Source organism: Lepisma saccharinum, chromosome 1 (assembly GCF_977018435.1).
Source record: "Lepisma saccharinum chromosome 1, izLepSacc3.1, whole genome shotgun sequence".
Classification (NCBI taxonomy): domain Eukaryota; kingdom Metazoa; phylum Arthropoda; class Insecta; order Zygentoma; family Lepismatidae; genus Lepisma; species Lepisma saccharinum.
In genome coordinates this window covers 173,378,998-173,400,372 of record NC_139229.1, presented here as the reverse complement: position 1 = coordinate 173,400,372, position 21,375 = coordinate 173,378,998, and the positions used below count along the sequence as shown (strand labels likewise).

Genomic DNA, 21,375 nt, shown 5'->3' with positions numbered 1-21,375 from the left:
CTGTCATTTTTTTCCCATTCATTGAGTATTTTTATTATTTGGAAGACTGAAAAATAATACTTATATAATGCGTTACCTCTATAAAAAAGAAAATTTCAAATACGACTACCCTCTTTTGAGCGACCAGTAGTAGTGAAACATTTGGTTGGCATCTTTTGTTTCCAATTCCAGTGAAGACGCTACAGACAGACGGGAGAACATATGATATGATTTGTGGTTGTGCAGTGTTGTGAAATATTTTTTGTTGGACAGTAAAGAAAGCAGTCAGCATGACAGAGTTAGCGACGTTGCTTGCTGAACAGAGAATGCTCACGAAGGAGGAAGTTATCATTCGAGACATGATCTTTAAAGTTAAAACACAGTTACATAGCTTACAGGTAAATACGTAGTGTTCACCACAAACTTTTTCTTAAGACCACTTACGCTCAGATAGGCTAATAGAGATTGGACCAACAGTTTCAAATGGAATGGAAACTACTGTGTCATGTACCTCCACCGGAGATCGAACACTGTACACTTTGAGGGGCCGAAAATATCGGCTTTTGTTATTGTTAATCTACACATTACGATGAATGGTACTAATTTACTATAGTTCAAACAGATTTCTTCATTTTAACTACTTACCGTAATAAGTTCCTGTAGCATTGTCTAACATCGGGGAGCGATTTTACAATACCGGGAATTTCTCCATTTTGTTTGAAATTCGGCATACTCACTAATTTTGGCCCCCCTAATCACGAATCTGCAGTTAAAATTTGGCGCTCACATGTGGAAATAGCAAAATAATCTAAATTAAGTTCTTATTTCTACACCCTCGATTTCCAAATTTCCCACCGATTCCGGGCTCCGGATTCCGGGGTAATTAACCTACTGCCCCCAACCGCTAACGTGGCGCACCCTCCGCTCTGCTCCTCGGCTTTCTCTAGAGTCCCTGTTAAAGGCATGTTAGAAATTGGCCGGAGTCACCTGCCCCCAAATGAGCCCCAAACTTTTAAATTTGAAGAGATTCGTTTCTAGGATACGGAAAGCTTACCTGAATTTCACCATGCATCCACGACACGTCTATTGCGATCACGGACCCACTTGTTTTCCACGTGAGCACCAAATTTTAACTGCAGATTCGTGATTAGGAGGCCTAAATTATTGAGTATGCGAAATATGAGAAAAAATGGGGAAGTGTCCGGTATAGTAAAATCGGTCCGAATAACTCCGTGGACAGCCACTCGACTGTCCTGACTACTGTAGCGAGTACTGGCCCCAGTAATCTACCCAGTTGTTTACAAGGGGAGAGTATCTAGCTTTGCTCTACTTGCTCCAGCTACACTCCTGTCTAATCAACCAATGTAAAGCAGGCTATATGGTTGCAGGAGCGAAATGTGTCAAGTGGCACACAGTACAAAGTCTGAAATTTACTCCCGAGATTTTATAAATCACAAATAAGCGAAATACTTAACCCTTCAGTGTGACCAATATACGTCCAATTCCTTGTACCCCGCACCACTTTTGTTAAAGTATGTTCAACACACAAAAAACACACAAAATTCATAGAAGAATGTAAAATTACTGTGAGCATCAAACTTAACTATCCTAACCGAACAATAATGCAAAATTGCTATCGGCATCAGACTTAGATTTCAAAACTAGTCGAACAATGTGACACACTCATCTTTGCGAAGAAGACAGAAGTGGGTTGCTGATATTACATCAGTGTGGCCAACTTTCAACTACTACTATTCGTGATAATTGTTAATGACCAATACGATAATTCTATATTATTTACACAGGAACATAACCATATGCAAGTTGTTTTCCAATACATTTCTTATCCTATTCTTTACTGCACTATAACATTCAAAATTAGTTATATTTTATACACAACACACACAAAAAAGTTAGTTATATTTTATACACAACACCCAGAAAAAAGTAAGTTACCACATGTAGAGTTGTCATAAATGATTCCACGTACTCGTATTCATTACTCGTTCAGATGAAACATAATTTTCCATGCAAAATTTTCCACTCTCATGGTTTGTATGAGATGATGGCCATCAGAGAGAAGCTCATTGTGGTAGGGTCTGTACAATCATATTTCCTGTTAGAATTTCCTGTTAGAAATATACTGCTAGACTATAAATTGACGCTGTGTTTACACAGAAATTCTAAGGACTGACACATACTGTATTTTTATTTGATGCAAGAAATGCATTCCAATCTACTGTCACATGGTAATATGCTGTTTGTCCATTTTGGGAGTATGGCGTAACATAACTGACAAAGACTCAATAACAGGAACATATCATAAATACAGTGAAACTCAATGGGTATCCACCAACCATAACAAAAAGAGCCATCCACAGACAAACAGCGAGATAAAAAGATTGACTCTCAAAAGGCATAATATGCATACCATACCTCCCTGCAGAAAAGATAGTAGAATTGGTTTAAAATTCCAACTTAGGACATCAGGTCATCATTCAGCAGTAAAAAGACACCAAGAAGCATACTATCAAACACCAAACCAGAGAACCCCATACAAGTTAGCAAAAACTGCATACACAACATACCACGTGAATGCAGGCGAGTTTACATGAAGAATCAGGATGATGGAAAGGATAGATGATAAGTGGTACAGATGTAAAGGTGAAACAGATCACATAGAATTCAGTGGAGCAACATAACATACATATAAAGGGGGTAACCTCCTGAGATTGACCACCTCCACCCATTTACTTTCAGGGATATGCACTTTGTGCCCTGGTGCCTTTAAATATATAAACCAGTGCAGGGCATCAGTTTGCTCAGAATTTACCAGTTCCTCGTTTATTTTATTTTTTCACTTTATTTATGTTATTACATATGTTACAATAGTATGAAGTATAAGCATAATTGGGTTTTTATTTGAGTACCAGGACTTGTTCTGGTAGCCAGAAGGAGCAACATAACAGTACTGCACAAATAACGTAATTGGAAACTAGAAATATGAAAGAAGCAGCCGTCATAGCAATGGTCCAAAACCCTACAAGTCATCCTAGTGTAGGATTCAAGCACATACAGTTCCCTCTCCTCAAAAATTATAAATAGTAGCAAAAATTTGTACAGAATTCTGGGAGGCACCCTGGAGTAGTGGGTTAGAGCAATGAATTTGTAGTAAAATTCACAAGTCTGTCGTAGGGTCAATTTTCACCACCGGCAAAAGAAATTCCAACTGAAGACGAGAGACTAGCTGCTCTTCCGAAACGTAGTTTTAGAATAAGTATAGTTTCTAGCACTACACAATGGATAATGATAAATTAACATTGCATGCCAAACTTATTGTTTGTTGTGAACTTATTTTGGTAGTAGATAACGCCCTCCTTCCTTCCTTCCTTAATCTGCCCATGATGTAGACCCCAAGAGAACTATAAGGGCCAGGGGCCGGTGTACTACTCCTTGCTAATTACGTTAAATTTTTTAAACAAATTTTGACAGACAAATAATATTTTACAACATATGAAGATGTCTAGTAGTCAGGATATCTTGGAAAGTCAAGGAATAAACTTTTTCTGCAAAAGTCTGAAAAAAATCAACATTCTTGTAGTAGTGCAAGAAAAATAGTTTTTTTTAACAAAAGAAAATTGACACACAAGGAATTTTTAATTTGTTGCAGTTGACAAAGTTCACTTAAGTTTGATATACAGTAGGGACTTTTTAATTCAAACTCCAAGGTGAAATTTGAATTAACAAAAACATCACATCATTAATGATGGCTTCAAGGGGAATAAATTTCTGTTCAAATTACCTAGTAATTAGAGTTATCCAAGTTCGAATTAAAGAGAATCCACTGTACTTAAATGCAGTCATGAAAATAGCCAGCTGGGAAGAATTGCACTGGTGCCACATATGGAACAAGTGAAGCGAAGGAGTGGGGCAAAAGTCACTGGTTTCCATGCACTGTGGGGCAACGTCAACCGGGCTGCATTGCCTAGTTCGAGCTTCAGACTAACCTCTTTCCGGGGCACTTTTGTGTCATCCGGACCTGTCAAGCAAATAATGTCAGTTTGTATCACATGGATTACAAAGACTAAATTCTACAATGAGATCTTTCATTCTCTTAAACCTCCGAACACACTGAGGTGGTAACAGTGCAAACTCCTGCCACCTGCCTAATTTCATGGCCATGCATTTAGTTTTACTGGTAGTTATAACAGAATTTTTTACATTAATTGCTCCAGAAAGAGTTTATGTTTCAACTCTTAATCCTTAGATGCCGAGGCTGATTTTTGAGGTGTTTGCATAAATGCCAAGCGTGTTTTCAGCGGGAAATTTGAAATTCTGCATGCTTCTAAATTAATTTTTATATTTTCGGGTCTAAGAACGTTAGAGGAAACATATACCTCATTTTGTTTAGTATACTTTGGGCTATAATCCTGATGGAAAAAAATATAAGTGTTCCGTAATCAGTTAGAAGAAGAAGAAGAAGAAAAAGGGAAAGTAACTATTTTTTTACACAAAACTTGAAATTCATCGAATGTCTGAAGGTTGTACTTCTATTGCCAAAAGTGTGTTTTGAAACATCAAAATTGAGAAAGAAGTGATGTTTTCAAAACCAATGAAAATAAATCACAAAGAAATTAATTTTTCGGACATCACCCCCCCCCCCTCCCAATAGTGTCAATGAAATTAAACTTTACTAACTTTTAATGACATACCTCTAGACTCATGCAGAACTCAAAACATGTATCTTCGATCATTATCCAAGTTACAGTATGTTAAAAAAATAACATACTACGAGAAAAAGCTGCTTGTGACACCAGTGTCACAAGCTTAGGATTACCAGACGTCCGGTTTTTTCCGGACATGTCCTACATTTTAGCCTTATGTCTGGCATCCGGGAGGAATTTGAAAAATATCATAAATGTCCTACATTTTGAGCATCGCATAATATTAATTAGGAAAATATGTAACAGAAAAAAATCATGCAAGTTACAAGTCTATGGACTCGCTTCCAAACTCAATAGTGAAATTTATTTTGATTCAGTCATTGTCCAAAAAGAAAGAAAAAGTTTGTCCTGCTATTAAACAAACGGGAAAACTGAAACAATTAATGAACAAAGTTTTGGGACCACTTTCTGATGTCACTGTTCAATGCCTGAACAGAATTTCTTGCATTAGGGTTTATACTGATGGAATAAGGTGTTGCCTATTCTTATTCAATATAATTTGATTGTAAAGCAGGGGTATAGAGAACAAAGTTATTCAGGGTGTCTGCCAGTCAAGAAAGTCATGGAAGTCAAGAAAAAGTAAAGAAATCAATAAGTAGGTCAAGAAAGTCAATAAAAAAGGCAACAAATTATTCTTGTGGTCAAGAATTCTTGCTATCATAATGACTGATTGGTTGATTTAGTTTATTTTACTTAACTTTTTATGTCTCTTTGGCTAATCGCGAAGATGAGGATGAATGGTTTTACAATAAGATGGATAAAGGGATAATCTCAAACATATAGGGACAACCAATACAAGCCCCACATAAGATTATATGTGAGTCCAGACGTCAAATCCTCGCTTGCTGCCAAACACAGTTCAGGATACATTAATACGAGAAAGCAGATCTAATTCTCTTCATAAGTTCAGCTTCAGTTATTATCTTAACTGGCCCTTTGGTAGAGGTTTTCATTAAATAAATATTTATTTTTTTAATTACAAATTTCCAACTTTACCTAAGTAGGGGTCGAATAAATAAAAGTTAAGAAAAATGGAAAAAAAGGTCTAGAAAAGTCCAGAATTCTGGATGTGTTATTTTGGTAGACACCCTGTTATTGATCTAAAAACTACCCAAGATGAAACTTCTGGAACCATTTTAAATTACGGTAATTGCTGAATATTTGTTTGCCATTACAGGTCATAATTCAAATGTTGAGAGAGTTCTTTCATTACAATCAACACAACAGACTCACAAGAGAAATTATTTTTTTCATGAAGTCTGTAAAATGTTTGGTACTGATCTCTATAATTTCAAAGAGTTCGACTGTCCACTCTAATATAAATATAGTTCGACTAACATGAAATTTTGATAAAAAATATCTTCTCTGAGAAGTAACACTTAAATCATGTAGTAAGAGGTGCATTGATTAGTATGATTGCAAGTTTTGAAATTTTGCATTTAAAAATTCATTAAGAATTCATTTTTTTAAAACTGAAAAGCGTCATTTTACAACTACTTTCTAACGTGTTCTGTAGAAATATGTATTATTTATTGAGAATGTTTTGTGTCCTACATTTTGACTTAATGTCCTACGTTTTGGGACATCATGTCCTACATTTCCCTTACAGCGATCTGGTAACCCTACACAAACCATCCTTAAGGGAAATACATGCCTGCTTTGACACCTATGTCACGGCCCATCCTTTAAGGGTTAATGGTGTCAAAATCTACTAGAATAAGTGGTTATTGGTATTTACCACTTTCTTGTTGCAATTTTCTTTTTGGGAGAGTTTGGTAAATAGTTATTTGGAGTAATATGTTACTAAATTTTACTTTAGTTATGCATTATTTTCATTGTATTTGTTTTGAATTTTTAGGGAAAAGAAAGGAATTCTTTGTTAATCATTGGTAAAAACCTTTCAAGTATTATACACAAACTCACTTCTGATACTTAATTGCTTCCCTCCCCCTACCCAACATATTATTATGTTTACATGGAAAGTTAATATTCAAAAACTTGATTAAGTTGAATTCTAAGTGAGTGTTTAGCTGAAATGTAGTAACCTTCTTCTAGATACATTCATGTACACTAATTGCTGTACTGATTTGGTCTGAAAAAGTCTGGGAATTTTGTTTTTACAAAATTGTACACACACACACAGAGTTATATAATATATATATTATTATACACTGGTCTAAAAGTTTAGCATAGCTATAGTTTGATAAACAGAAAAATGGTGTGGGGAAATGTGAGCAATCACTAAATTGTTAGCAAGGAGTGTGATTCATCATACTAACAAATAGTTATCCTTTGAGTGTATTGAACTAGGGCTTTCATAGTGCAAACTAAAACTTGTTAATGTTTAATTGAAATGTCCTTGTACCTTTGTAAGTTGACAATTTTTCCAGAAAAAAAATCTATTTAGAAGCCTATTTGCCTGCTTTATTCGGGCAGTTTTATTGCCTATAAACTGGGTGCTACTAATGAATTTTGTACTTTTATAATAGTTGATTTTGCATTTTAGCGACTTGGGAACAATTTGTGTCTTTCAGGTGGAGCAGCTGCAGCTCGAGAGCATCATTCGAGAAGGAGAATCTTTGAAAAGGAAGAAGCAGATGAATATAACAGGATCACCTGGAATCAGAAGCACTGATCTGTCCCCTATTGACATGGATTCTGCAGAGACGATCAACAAAAGGGAACTTGATTTGAGAGTTTCGAAATCATTGAACGGTAACACATATTCAAGCAATATCCCAAAATTAATGCATAAAAAGCACAACATTTTTGCATATTATTAACATAGCGTTTCTGTCATAAGTGTTTTTAAATTTTAGGACGATATGTCTTCTCAAATTTCTGGTACATGTTCAATACTAAAATTAGAGAGTAATAGAATGGCCAGCCGGAACTCAAAAACTGGAATCTTTGGTGGCAGGTGCAAGTTGATCACTCAGTGCATTCCACCCAGTGCGGCAGGTAGATGATATAACCATGGCAACAATGTTGTCCATTCATGAGATTGAAAATAAGCAAGCACTTTTGTCACGTTTTTATTCTACTTTTCTATCCTTGTTACCATGGTCTCTTAAAAATTGTCCTCACTTAAAAAGATGTCAACCTTTCTATTCTGCAAAGCATTAGTATTGTGCAGGTGTTCACTAATCCTAATTACATGTTTTTATGTAAGAGCACCTTCATATTCACCTTTACCTTATATCAGACCTTATTGTGCTATAAGCTCTTCTTTTTGTACCTTTTAAGGGGAAGAATCAAGTTATCATATGAAAATAAATTTTTATTCCCATTTCCATCAAGCACAATGGGTTCCACAATAAACCAGAAGGAATAGAAAACAAAAAATTAACTACTGTTATGAGCCTAAGGATTTAAATATATATATACTTTTTTTCTTTTGTAATATATTTCAGGTCAAGGTACAGCTTATCAATCGTGCAAAGGTACAATTAAATCCTATGATAGTGCAATACTTAAAAAAAAACAAAATACAACAATCAAATGTTTTTCAATGTTGCTTTGCACACTTACAGGTACATAGCATTAAATGCTATGTCTGAATCTTTTTGTATTCACTTTGATTCATGGTGTTGGTTATAACTTGCGAGCCTTCTTCACTGGCTAAACATGTTGAGCAGTTGTGTTATTGGGTTTGCGAGTGTTCATCTATTTCATGCAATCACCATTTCACCCTCATCACCCCGATTAATTAAAAAAAAAAATGGCACAAAGGAAATTAAAAAAAAATACAATATACATAAGAGACTCAGTACAGGAGAAGTGGTTGCGTAAATGTTATTTTTCTTCTTCAGACTGCATTTCTTTAGAGATGGGATGACAAACTTCTACTTCCTCTGAAAGTATGATCCTCCCTCCTTCCCTGCCCTTAAGTGTTTCACAGTGCAGGTGTTCTAACTGCCCTCTTTAACCTTTTGGGTCCCAAGCGTCTCAATCGAGATACCCAAATGTAACCCTCACGGTCCCAAGCGTCTCGATCGAGACGCTGTGTCAAGTGCGAGGACATTTTTTTGGGTGGTGACAATTTTTTAAAATAATTTTTGGGGGTTTTCTCCCTTCCCCCTCCATATATACGCCAAATTTGCATAAATTTTGCATTTTGACATTTTTTTCGGGGGGGCAGGGGGAAACATCATTTTTTTTAAAAAAGTATTTTTTAGGGGATTTCCCCCCTTTCCCCCTCCATATGTACGCCGAATGTGCATAAATTATATATCGTCTGAATCTGTGATTCATTCTGCGTACAACGGTATATCTTTCTTATATCTAGGGCATTTAGTTTCTGAGCTATAGTCATTTCAATGTAACTGCAGTTCGCTCAATTCCGAAGCTTGAGATAGTGGCGTACAAGCCTTTCGTTTCAGGGGTACAACTCGCGTAATATTGGTCATATGACAAAAATGAAAATATTTTTCTGTTTCTTACATGCCAGCGATAATTTCTATGTGTATTTTGAACTTTTCATATCCTTTTTTCGGTGGAGCAGGGGGGGGGGGGAGAAACCCCATTTTTTAAAAAAATATAGTATTTTCAGGGGATTTCCCCCCTTTCCCCCTCCATATATATGCCGAATGTGCATAAAATTATATATCATCTGAATCTGTGATTCATTCTGCGTACAACGGTATATCGTTCATATCTCCAGGGCAAATAGTCTCTGAGCTAAAGTCATTTCAAGGTACCGCTGCATTTTGAAGTTTGAATCAGTGGCGTGCTGACCATTCCTTTTGGGGGTACAACTCAAGTTACATTGGTCATATGATAATAATGCAAATATTTTTGTGTTCCTTACATGTCAGCGATCATTTCCATGTCGACACTGTCATGTACTTTTTTCTTGAGGGGAGGGTGTGGGAACCAAATTTTTTTTCCGAAATTTTGGAATTTTGAAAGTTAGCCCCCTCCACCCTGCCACATATACGCCGAATTTGCATAAATTTCATATAGTCTGAATCTCTGGTTCATTCCGCGTACAACGGTATATCACTCATCTCTCTAGGGCGATTAGTCTCCGATCTACACTCATTTAATTGAAACTCTGCATTTTGCTCAAAATCGGCTCGGGACCAAGAGGCTTACATGTGAAAAAGACCTTGGGACTCAAAAGGTGTTCTGCCCACACTTCACACACAAGTTGAATTAAAGTTTCTGAAGTTTATTTTCTAATTCAACTGAAAATACCTATTGCATATGATGAGAGCAGTTTACTCTGCATTTGGAATGTTGTGATACAACATTTTAGTTCACATAGTGATAGTAGTAGATATATTTGTTCCTGTAGGTTGACCTTTAAGTTAATCAATTCTTCTTTTGAATATTTACAGAGATGGTTAAGGGACAATTTTTCGCAGATGATCAGGAAGAGCACGAGTCATCATCATCAGAAGCAGAGTTCATATTGCCTTGTTAAAGAATCCATGTTGCATTGCTGACAAATTGTTGTATTGTAAAGTTTCTGCATGTATAAAGTGAGTGTTTTGTATTTTTTTTTTAATAAACAAGTTCTAAAAATCTAAGTTAGGCTGATTGACAGGATCTGAAAAAATATGTAATTTATTCCAAATGGTACAAATTTTTGAAAGTCCTTAAGGATACAGTAGCACACTTAATGTACACTAGGACCCCGTAAAAGTTGTTTTCACCTTTCCCCCAAAATTGGGCAAGAGGATGGACTTTTGCAGCAACCTTGCTCCAAATGCCTTATATCTCAGTCTGGAGAAGGATTATTAGACACTATATGCCACCAGTGGAACCTCAATTCTACATTTTTTAGGGACTGAGAAGTATTAATTAGTATGTATTCAGAAAAATGACAATGCTTCAATAAAATTAGATATTCTTGTCTCTCCATGCATATTTTTCTTATGAATACTGTTGATACTAGAAAGGTACATAAATTACCGTCCTATAAGAAATTCTGCTGTGTTGGGATTTACATTAGTTTACTAAGATAGTGGAAACCCTAGCAATATATGATGGTGGATAATACTTTCTATAATTAATTGTATTCCTTATTTAAAACTTGAAACTAATGCAATATCTGGATGTAGCAAATAAATATGTGTCTGGGGTGGGGGAAAGGCAGCAGGATCATGGTGCTGATCATATCACCTCCAAAATGGCCAAAATCGAGAATGTGTAGGCCCTACTCCCACATCCCCTATAATGTGCCTTCTTGACACAGTGCCATATGCACTGAGTGGATATGGCAAAGTGCATGTTTTCTGAGAGTAGAGAAAAAAATCATACGTTATATGATAAAAATGTCTACAAGCAAGCAAATAAATAAATAAAATAATCATTTTCAAGTTACTCCTATATGGTATGGAAGGAACTTAGATTCATGACCAGGCTGCTTTAACCCAGCATTTTGAATAATAGATGACTTATTAAGCTTGTATGGTAAGTATATTTAAAGTATTTCTATTGAACCATGTTTAGCATCTCTCTTTCCTGGATCAGTCAGGTCAAGATATACTTCAGCAAGTGATCATTTCTGTAATGGCATCGATTTTCCGATATTCATTTTGCATTAATTCCTTTATATGTAGCATTTTTCAGTTTTTCCTTGAGGAAATGTGAGGAAAGTTTAATGCAAAATTAACACAAAGATTCACATACACATGAATTTGGAAAACCTCCTGTGAAACTTCCTTCATTAACCCTCAACAAAGAAACAGTTAAAAAAAAAACTCATATTATTATTAAAACTACATATTCAAGATCGATCATTCAAATGTTGGGAGAAAACAAAGAATATTTATTTATTATTGTCTGTGTTTACCGTACTTCCTTCAGTTTGAGTTTTTTTTTAAGTCCACTTTATGCACAGAAAGGCTAATCTGAACTGGACCTACAGTTCATAGTGGGATCCAAACCACTATGTGCCTCCACCGGGACCATACTTATTCAGGGTGGTTCAAAAGAACAGCAAATTTTGGAACTGAGATCAGTGAATAATACAGAGTACACCATTGTTGAATTTCATACCATTGAGATTTCTTGGAAGATAACCACCTTCTCTGCGGAAAAATCGCTACAGTCTGCGAGAGAGAGATTGTGCATGACGCAACGTAACATTGCAACAGGAATCCTGGCAATTTCCTCTCGTATTCTTGCCGTAAGTTCTGTCATAGCAGGTGTAGTATGGTAAACCCTGCTCTTAAGATGACCCCACAAGAAGAAATCATATTCTGTGAGGTCAGGTGATCTTGGGGGCCATGCAATGTCACCGTTCCTTGAAATATGCTTTGACTGCAAAGGCATGCTGCTGTAACGTTTTTAATATCCACATATTATAAACATTACATAAACTGAAAATTCGACGTAAATATCCGTAGTTCAATTTTCGGCCATCAGAGGCCGTTGTCCTCGATAGCTCTACCGGTGCTGCCTCTAGCGGCAGACTCGGTACAAGCGGCTGTGCGCAAAACCTCAGCAGTGCTTCAGAGTCGCTTCTATCGACTGGAACGGAACGGCAACAACCCTTTGGCTCTACTTGGCCGGCGAGAGGCGTACCTAGCATGCTGCCTTGGTGGACGGAAGCCTTCCTGGTGTTTCACTCGTGAAATGGGCCACTACTAAGAGAATAAGGACAATAATCGGAGTGCTGCATTACATGGCTATAGAGGCTGAACACTGTTGGTTTAGGTACGTAAAACTCTCTACTGTGCTATAGGGACTTAATAACATCGTTCCATCGTTCCAGGTCGCCCCCCCCCCCTTTGCCCTTTTATCACGCATAAGGTGCCGTTCAAAAAAAAAACCTTTTTTTTTGTACTCTTATTCCCCTTCCCCCCCTTGTTTGTGTCGCCTTTTTGGGTGCAGTGAATGTACTAAGTGAACTAAGAAAAACTATTGACCAAATTAGCGAGAACTGAATTGCATAACTTTTGCTTGACCATGGATTCAAAATACTATTTTGGTCGCTAAAGATTTATTGTCGACGTAAATGATCTCTTAACAATTGTGTACTCCCCTTTTGAGTGGACGAACGTATTAATTGCATTTTGTCGATCTTGTAATGTAATTCTTCGACCCACGTTTGACGTTCCACGAACCTTCCACCCCTCCTTTAGTCAATTCGGGACTGTTGTTCCATTTACACCTTTCCATTTTTTTTTAAATATTAGCATTAAAAGTCGGGAGAATTGGGACAATATTAATGAATGGGTGAAACGACTATCATAAAGTAAATTAGCGTGACAATATAAAGGAAGATTTGCAGTGTATTTAACACATCTGGAAGATAGTTGAAAGGTATTGTCTAATTGTCTAATGTATATTGTTTAATTGGGTCGGGTTAAAGACACGTACGCGTACTTGTTACCTATTGTTAATTGTGTTTGATTAACTGATATGAATTTAAATATACACGCAGGACGTGTTAGGAATTTTTGACGTGGACGCACGTCGTCTTTGTGAACTTGCAATTTGACTTATACCGACCTTGATAATTCTGGACTCTTTTACGAGTTGCTTGTTATTTACGAAATACATATATGTTAATTGAGTAATGCATTTTGTTGTTGATAATTGACAAACATAAGTTGTAGTTTTACCTTACCTATAATCTATAGTAAGTCAATATATATATATATATATAAAATACACGTTACGAGGCAATTATAATTTGAAGACAAAAGTACCATTTGATAATCGTAGACATATACGATAAGGAGGGTGAATAAGATACGGATTTTCGAGGACAAACTAACGCAATGAAGAAGGCATGGCATGTTATTCATTGCTGGACCCTTTGACTTTACACGTACATTTACGTATATTTGTGTGTGCATTTTCTTACAGGGCTTGTCTCGCACTTCTCGTCGATTTTGCCTGTTGACTCCTGCATTGTCGTGCGAGAAGTGCGACACAAATTGTAATTTGTGATATATAGTGAGGGTATTCAATCTTATCGTGAAGTTGCGATTGCCGCGCAGCCGCTTCCAGATTAAATATCGCGTGCAATCACAACTTGACCCCACTGTATCATCACTCCTCTGATCCATGATTACTAAATGGCAAGATGATGTGAGCAGCATTGTATATGCCATTTAGTGCTACCAACTTCCCAGGGTTGCCAGGACCAGATTCACAGTAGTAGTAGTTCATTATTTTCAAAAGTACGTTAATAATTGCACACAAAGATGGGCAGTTTTGAAACAAACTTTCCAAATCTAAAATTAAATTTCAAATAGTTTTGCTGCTATAGTCTTAGCACGACAACTTAAGCTCTGTGGAAAGTGACAAAACCAGTCAGCAAAAAAGCAGGCTGGTGCAGCAAAATTTCAATGTTGCGACCTACAGTTGCAAACAATTATCTGGTCTGCGAGAAAAATCAATTTTCGATTCAGGGCCACATCATTAAGGTAATGTTTGCATGATCTATTGCTTAATATATATAAAATTAAAAAAAATATTCAACAAAGATTTTCATGAGAAACCAGATAGTGTTGTATTGCACATGCAATTCTTGAGACATATTCATGAGTGACAAAATACTGGAAGAGCTGTGTACTATTTAGACAAAACATGTAAAGAAGTAAAATATTTGGGCCCCCTTAGTGAAAAAATATAATATCGACAATACTGTAACGTATATACGTAATTATACCATAGGGGTGGATGGACATTTTAACATAACGACTTCTGTTACGAAATGGAGAGGAAATGAAATGGCAAGAAAAGGAGCTCATAGAATTGTGTACTAAGCAAACATAGCTGTAGTAGGTTAGATTAGAAGGCCGATCTATATTTTTGTCGAATAAAACATTTCTTGTGAATAGCAAGAAATGAAGTGTGGTTGTAAACACTACTTTTGAAGTGTGGAGAACTCCTTATGATTATGGAGTCGTCACTGCCTTCGTGGTCAATTCCTATACTTTCTCCCCAGAGCTCAAGTTGATGAACAGGACCTTAGGTTTTGTGTGAGGCCTTGAGTCTCGTAGGAGTGGCACTAGTTCCACACATATAAATACTTTGTTAGGTGAACGAAGCACATTAGATAAGTTGATTTGTTTTATTTAACTTTTGCCTCTTTTGGCTAATCGTGAAGATGAGGATAAATTGTGAGAAGATGAAATGGATGAAGGAACAATCACAAATGTATGGGCAGGATGTAACACAAGGCCCTCAGAGAATTATACTGGCTTTGAGTCCAGATGCCAGAGCCTCATTAGTCTGCAAAATGCAGTCCAAGGTTTACTACATGGAAGAAAGCTTGACATTTGGATATCTTGTAAAGGTGACCCTACACTCCGAAGCAAATTAGAGTATGTTGTTTAATTCGTGCGACAAATACGGAACAAATTCAAAAGGCATCGAAGGCTACAAAAAGTATAGACTATGGAAAATTCCTTCTTTAACCTTTACTTGGATTTTTATACAAATTCGTATCATCAAAAGTAAGGTCCAACTTGGATTTTGATATGATTTCATATTATTTTGCTGATTACAAAATTAATGTGTTTTTTGGACCAACATACTTTTATGTTTGGTTGGAAACACTGACACAGGTTTAGATCAAGCTTGGAAAAGTCACATGGATGAACTCCCTTCCTTTCCGCAACACATCCATGCCACATTTCCAAGGTTTACCTTGACAGCTGCGAAACAAACACAATGAATTTTATGGTTTTCCTCAACCCAGGCTTGGGTAACCCGAGCTATCTTTTGTCATTGCCTTCCAGGGTGGTCTCTTCGATGCCTCCGGTCCTTAGCCTGACCCGAGGCTAAATATAGACCAAGCGAAGACAAACTGCACGATGACTACAGGAAGGAAATACATTTTCGGGGAATTCTTGGTCCGACGGTGCAATTCTGTTCGCCTCCAACGTCCCCTCCCCCTACAACCACCCTTTTCCTATTTTTGCGTTGCAGAAAGGGCAGAACAGATACGGCCAGTCTCTCGTGGCGACAACAATCGCTCTGTGTTTGTGCCTTGTTTGTTTGGTGTGTTCTTGGGATTCCTTGGTTTTGTGGTAAGTCCTTTCCATCTTTTGTTTTGCCTAACTACTTTTTTTCATTCATCTGGCGCTCTGGTCGTCATGTCCGGGAAAAAGGGATTGAGTCAGAGGGAGATTACCGAGTTCTTGGATGACATGGACACTGAATGTGAGAATTTAGGGCCTGAGAGTGACGAAGGGGCAGAAGACGATGATGCTGATTGGGGGATGTATCCGAATCTTCTTCGGATGAAAATGATGCCATCCCATCAACATCATCAGCTTCGTTAACCTGGGACCCGCGACCCTCTCATGTTCAGGGTCCAAATCCTTTCCCCTTCACTGGCCGACCTGGACCTAAGATGCCTGATCTGACACCAGACTCTTTGCCATTCGTTTCCTTCAGACTATTCTGGACGGATGCTTTTTTCCAAGGTTCTGCTGGTAGAATCCAACAGATACTACCAGCAGTTTGTTGACAAGAATCATCAGACCAGGGTAGAGCCCCCCCAATTACCCTAGGCAAACTATTCCTTTTCTTTGCTCTCTGGTTTTACTTCAGACATAACAAGCATGACAACCTCGACTCTTACTGGCAGAAAAATCTTTTCCAGACTCCTTGGGTCGGCAGTATTCTATCCTGCAACCGTTTCCGGCATATCCTCAGTTTCCTCCACTTTGTAGACAATTCTTCTCCCCCGGCAGACAGTAGCGACCGACTGTGGAAACTGAGACAGACTTTGGAACATTTCAGACAAAGGTACTTTGACTCATACCAGCCGACTGAACACATTGCCATTGACGAGGCTATTGTTCTTTTCAAAGGTAAAGTACTATTCAAACAGTATATTCCAAAGAAGCACAAGCGATTTGGCTTCAAGCTGTACTTGCTCTGTGATTCTTTGGGGTATGCCTATGACATTGTGGTTTATCTTGGAAAGGACAGAGCCAGACAGACTCCAACTATGACAGCCACCAATGCCCTGATCATGGAACTAAGTAGGGGAGTTCAAGGAATTAGTCAAACTTTTTATGAACAATTACTTTTCCTTCCCCGAACTTTTTGATGATCTCGCAACAAAGCAACTGCAATGTTGTGGGACTGTCAATAAGAATCGGCGTTCCATGCCCATCGACCTCAGGATGAGTAAGACAAAACGTGGCAACCTGGACGTACGTACGAAGGGAGACTTGACAGCTGTACGTTGGGCCGACAAACGTGACGTCCTTGTGCTGACAAATTTTCAACAACCCCCTGCACAAGGGAACTTTGCTGATGACCACGGTAACCAATTGAAACCCGAGATAGTAATGGACTACAATAGACATATGGGTTACGTCGACAAGGAAGACATGCACATACCTGACTGGCAGACTGAAAATGAAGTGGACAAACAAACTATTTTTCTACCTGGTAAACCAATCCATCCTCAATGCCCACATCCTCCTCAGAAAAGTCTCCCGGAAATGCTCACATCGCGATTTCCGGATAGGTTTGATCGAATACCTGGCTCGAAGGGGAATTGTGGAACAGGCTGGTCCTTCTAGGCCTTTGCTTGGTGCCGTTGATCTTGCACCTCCCGAGGTTATGAGATTGCAAGCATTGGCCTAGAAAGACTTCCCGCAGGAGGTGCAAGGTAAGCTACAGACAAAGGATAACCAGGACAACAAGCATAGAGTGCGAGGAATGCAGGGTTGTTCTTTGAAAATAAGACTCAAGTTCATGTCTCTTCCCATATTGCGAGGGAAGAGGGGGAAACTCCAAAAAAAACCTTGGTTCGATGTTCCGAATTGCACACGGTAGCTGCAAAACAAAAGTTATCCGAAGTAGATTGCTCTCATAGTACCAGAGTTCTTACGATTTTTCTCCAAAAAGTACAAATTTAAAATTCGCATGGAAAAGCCTCGGCGAAACAGGGGTTACTTCCGTAAAACCCGCCCGGCAGTCTAAAGGTTAATTTAAAGGCACGAGACAAAATATCCACTGTACCAAGTGAAGTACACAATGAGCAGTTGAAAGACATAAATGGAGGATACAATGAAAAGAAGGGAAACGTAAGTGAGAAAGAAATAGGGATATTATATCAAGATTGACATAGGAAAGATGGAGGAAATGATGGAGAGGAGGGGAAAACCTGAGAAGCAACAACTCTTGAGGTCCAACACCTGATGAGTGGTTTTGTACTCGTGACGGTATTGCGTCAGTTTGACACTTTTTCTAGATTGGAGTGGATACACACACTAATATGAGAAAATTGATGAATGGATTGTATGAGGAATATTAGTGAAAGTTATATTAAAATTTTAATTAGAAATCCTATTGTATGAGGAATATTAATGAAAGTTATATTAAAATTTTAATTAGAAATCCTGTCTCTTTATATGCATGAATGTCTTTGTGAAAGCAAGCAAGAGAGGGAGCAAAATAACAGAAAAGAATAAATAAGAAGATATACAACAGCAAAGAGAAATGGAGATAGAAATACAAAGGAATTCGAGAGAAATGGGGAGGAGGAGAGAGAATAAATGTTTATGAAACTCATTAATTTATTATCTGTTCCCCATGGCTCATGTCCACCATCAAAATTTTCTGGCGCAGCATCTGCTAAAATGTGATTCAGCTACAAGAATTGTGTAGCAAAGGTGCACTATTGGAAAAATAAAAAAGAAGCACCAGCTAAAATAGTGCATTCAACACAATACTTAAAAGTTGTATGCAGCTCTTGAAATAAGGAAAAGAAAAAAAATCGTAAGTTTATAATGCTGTACATCCTCTATTAATTACATAAAAATACAAAAAAAATTGAACGTACACCCACTATACAATTGGTACCAATAATACCACACTTGAAAAATGCAGGTATAAATACTCCCTTGAATTTCAAAACAAAATTATATACATGTTTAGATTTCATGGAAGCTGGAAATTCTAAATACCATACTATATGGAACCTTCACTAATACCGCTGATAAAATCAAGGACAACTCAAGTCAGAGTATCAAATAATGCTAAGCAATTATATATTATGTACATTATATTTTGTCTTGAAAAATCAAATGTTTCTTTTTCTTCTCAATACAAATATAGGATGTAGCATCAATAATATTTTGAAGTGCACTTGACATATGCTTATATGTGTTGCAACATCTTGCAAGTGCACTGTTCCCAAAATGTACAGCACATCATTACCTTGTATAATGGGAAGCATTATCCTACAATCACTATTACCAAATACAATGTTGAACACAAGGTAGATACACTTTTAGAAAGAGAGAGCCTAGTCAATGATGGCTGGAAAACCAATCACAAAATTTGTCACCATGTATATAATTTATTAAAAATACATTTCACGTAGTTACTAATTGTGAAACTCCAGAATTTTAACATATTCTGATACTTTATATTGCATGTAATTATTATCTACTTTACTTTATATGGAAAAAGGATTAAACACATACTATATATTGAGTAATATCCTGCTGATGTTTGTAAAGCAAATATGATTGATTTAGTTTATTTTACTTCGCGTTTTGTGCCTCTTGGCTAATTTGCGAAGATGGGAATGAGTGATGAAATTGATGAATGGACATTCACAAACAACCAAGCCCGACCGGGATTCGAACCCAGGACCCTTGGCATCGCAGCACGATGTGCTAACCACTCGGCCACAGGATCGGGCTGTAAAGCAAATAAAATCTACATACATTTATATTGATGTTACATGCCTGTGAAGGAAACAATAAGGCTATACAATATACTGTATGTGAGATAGTTAGGTGTATACATTTCTGTATTATGGAAAAGGATACTTTTGAGAAAATTCAGTCTTTTCTGAAACACAATAGCAACAGCTTGCTTAACTGCAACAATAATTTCTGAAGCTTTATATGACTAAATATGGTAAGACATGGATTGGATTTTTGTGAACACTAAATATTTTACTCACACAAGGAAGTTTTGAAGTGATTTTGTAAATTTGCATGAAGGTCGGGGATGGTCTTGTTCACACACATTGCAAACATCTCTCCCACCAGCATATATGAATGTATCTAATCATATGAAAATATATGTTTAATCATTATAGTTACTATGTAGCATACATACCATGAAAATTGTTGAGACAGGTTCAAATTGAACTGGTCTTTCTTGGAAGACCTACTAGTGTGTGGTAATATATGCTGAAGTTTTAGTGTCTACATTCAGAGTTATTTTCTAAATCTTTCTCTAGATGTAACATCTAGACAACAAATGTAACTGGGTAGTTTGACATTTATTGGAACAAAGTGGTCACAATATATGAGCAACACTATATAGACTGTTACTGTATCAATAAATGAACCTTGAGGAGCATGCTTCATACAACATATGACCTGCTACACTGGTACCAAGACTATGTAAAGAATCTCAGAATTTATACCAACCAACCCATAATCCTTGAAAATGTTGCTTAGATTCTAAGATGGTGGAAACTGCTTCATACTTTTAGGATTAACCTTGCCTTTAATGTCTTGACACCGAAAAAAAAATGGATTTATGAGAGGAAACTTCTCTTACAGACAATATTGAAAAAATGAAACTTCAATTCTTAAGAATATTTATGATCTTGTACTACTTCTACGTACAAGAAGATAAGTTAACTTCTGCAAAACAGGACAAATAATACACCCTACATCCAGCTAATGAATAAATAAATAAATAACAAAAATGTATAAATAAATAGCTGTAGAAAAGAATATGGATTTCCCATATGTACACATTACACCCATGCTTATAACCAGTCCCAAGGCCAAGTTTTGCTTAATCAAAGATGAAGACGGTTAAGAGAAATAAGACAGGAAAGGGTGCTGAATACTTCCTACATGTACCCATGCACTTACTTCAGTCCACTATATTTACTACAACCATGCAAAGAAAAAAGACTGCTTACTCTGTAACAAAGAATTACTCAAGTTAAACTAAAAATAAAACAAGTCATACACCTCCGGGCCCCAGTTTCTATTATTTTAGTGTATAAAATTTCAGAATAAATGTTTGCAACTGATCCAAAGTATTACTGGAATAATACAGTTGGCGTAAAAGTCTGGAGTTGCTGTACTCATTACAACACATACACGTTTGTCTATTCAACATTAGTATGTGGTTGGTTTTGCCATCATTGATTTTGTTTTTCTGTCACCTCACATCATAATATTTAGCACTATACAACTACCGGGCCCAGAACAACAGTAAAATTTATCTATCACAGAAGTTATCAGAGTATTGGCATTTGAATCTGCAGAAACATTTCCCTGCAATTATTTTAGTTCCAATACACTTTGTAATTTTTACTCACAAAGATATTAAAAAATCTTTGCTCAAAAAAAAATTACAACAATTTCATTTTTCAAAATTGCATCTCATTGTACTACAGTAGCATTATTTATTTATTATAAATGGTCCATTTTTAAAAAACCCTGTTTCTCCATCCATTAGTATTTCTATTCACCTTGGACTTGAAAGGATTTTGGGGACCTGCTGAATTATGTCACAAAATACTGCTTACCCATAACTTGCAACACATACCTCTTAATTAATACCTGGAGAATTATAGCAGTATTGTCAGTGTGGAGTGTTCTGTGCTACAGTGATATTTTCCAGCAAACAGAAATATACATTATTATTTCAACAAATTGAAAAAAAAGCATTGGAGAAAAATTCAATATATACA

General features: G+C 36.8%; 1 protein-coding gene across 1 annotated transcript; it reads left to right on the top strand.

Moving 5' to 3' along the window:
* Positions 1–96: 96 nt before the first annotated feature.
* LOC146004175 (uncharacterized) lies at positions 97–10,555 on the top strand. The gene is made up of 3 exons (XM_083142845.1): positions 97–377; positions 7,238–7,418; positions 10,046–10,555. The coding sequence occupies exons 1-3, from the start codon at positions 270–272 to the stop codon at positions 10,129–10,131; spliced, it is 375 nt and encodes a 124-aa protein (XP_082998971.1). The 5' UTR covers positions 97–269; the 3' UTR covers positions 10,132–10,555.
* The last annotated feature ends 10,820 nt before the right edge of the window (positions 10,556–21,375 follow it).

Bases quoted from the DNA above. Each gene is read 5' to 3' on its own strand.
- LOC146004175 (XM_083142845.1), top strand. From the start codon at position 270: ATGACAGAGTTAGCGACGTTGCTTGCTGAACAGAGAATGCTCACGAAG. The intron at 378-7,237 runs GTAAATACGTAG...TGTGTCTTTCAG, and splicing joins CACAGTTACATAGCTTACAG to GTGGAGCAGCTGCAGCTCGA. The intron at 7,419-10,045 runs GTAACACATATT...GAATATTTACAG, and splicing joins AGTTTCGAAATCATTGAACG to AGATGGTTAAGGGACAATTT.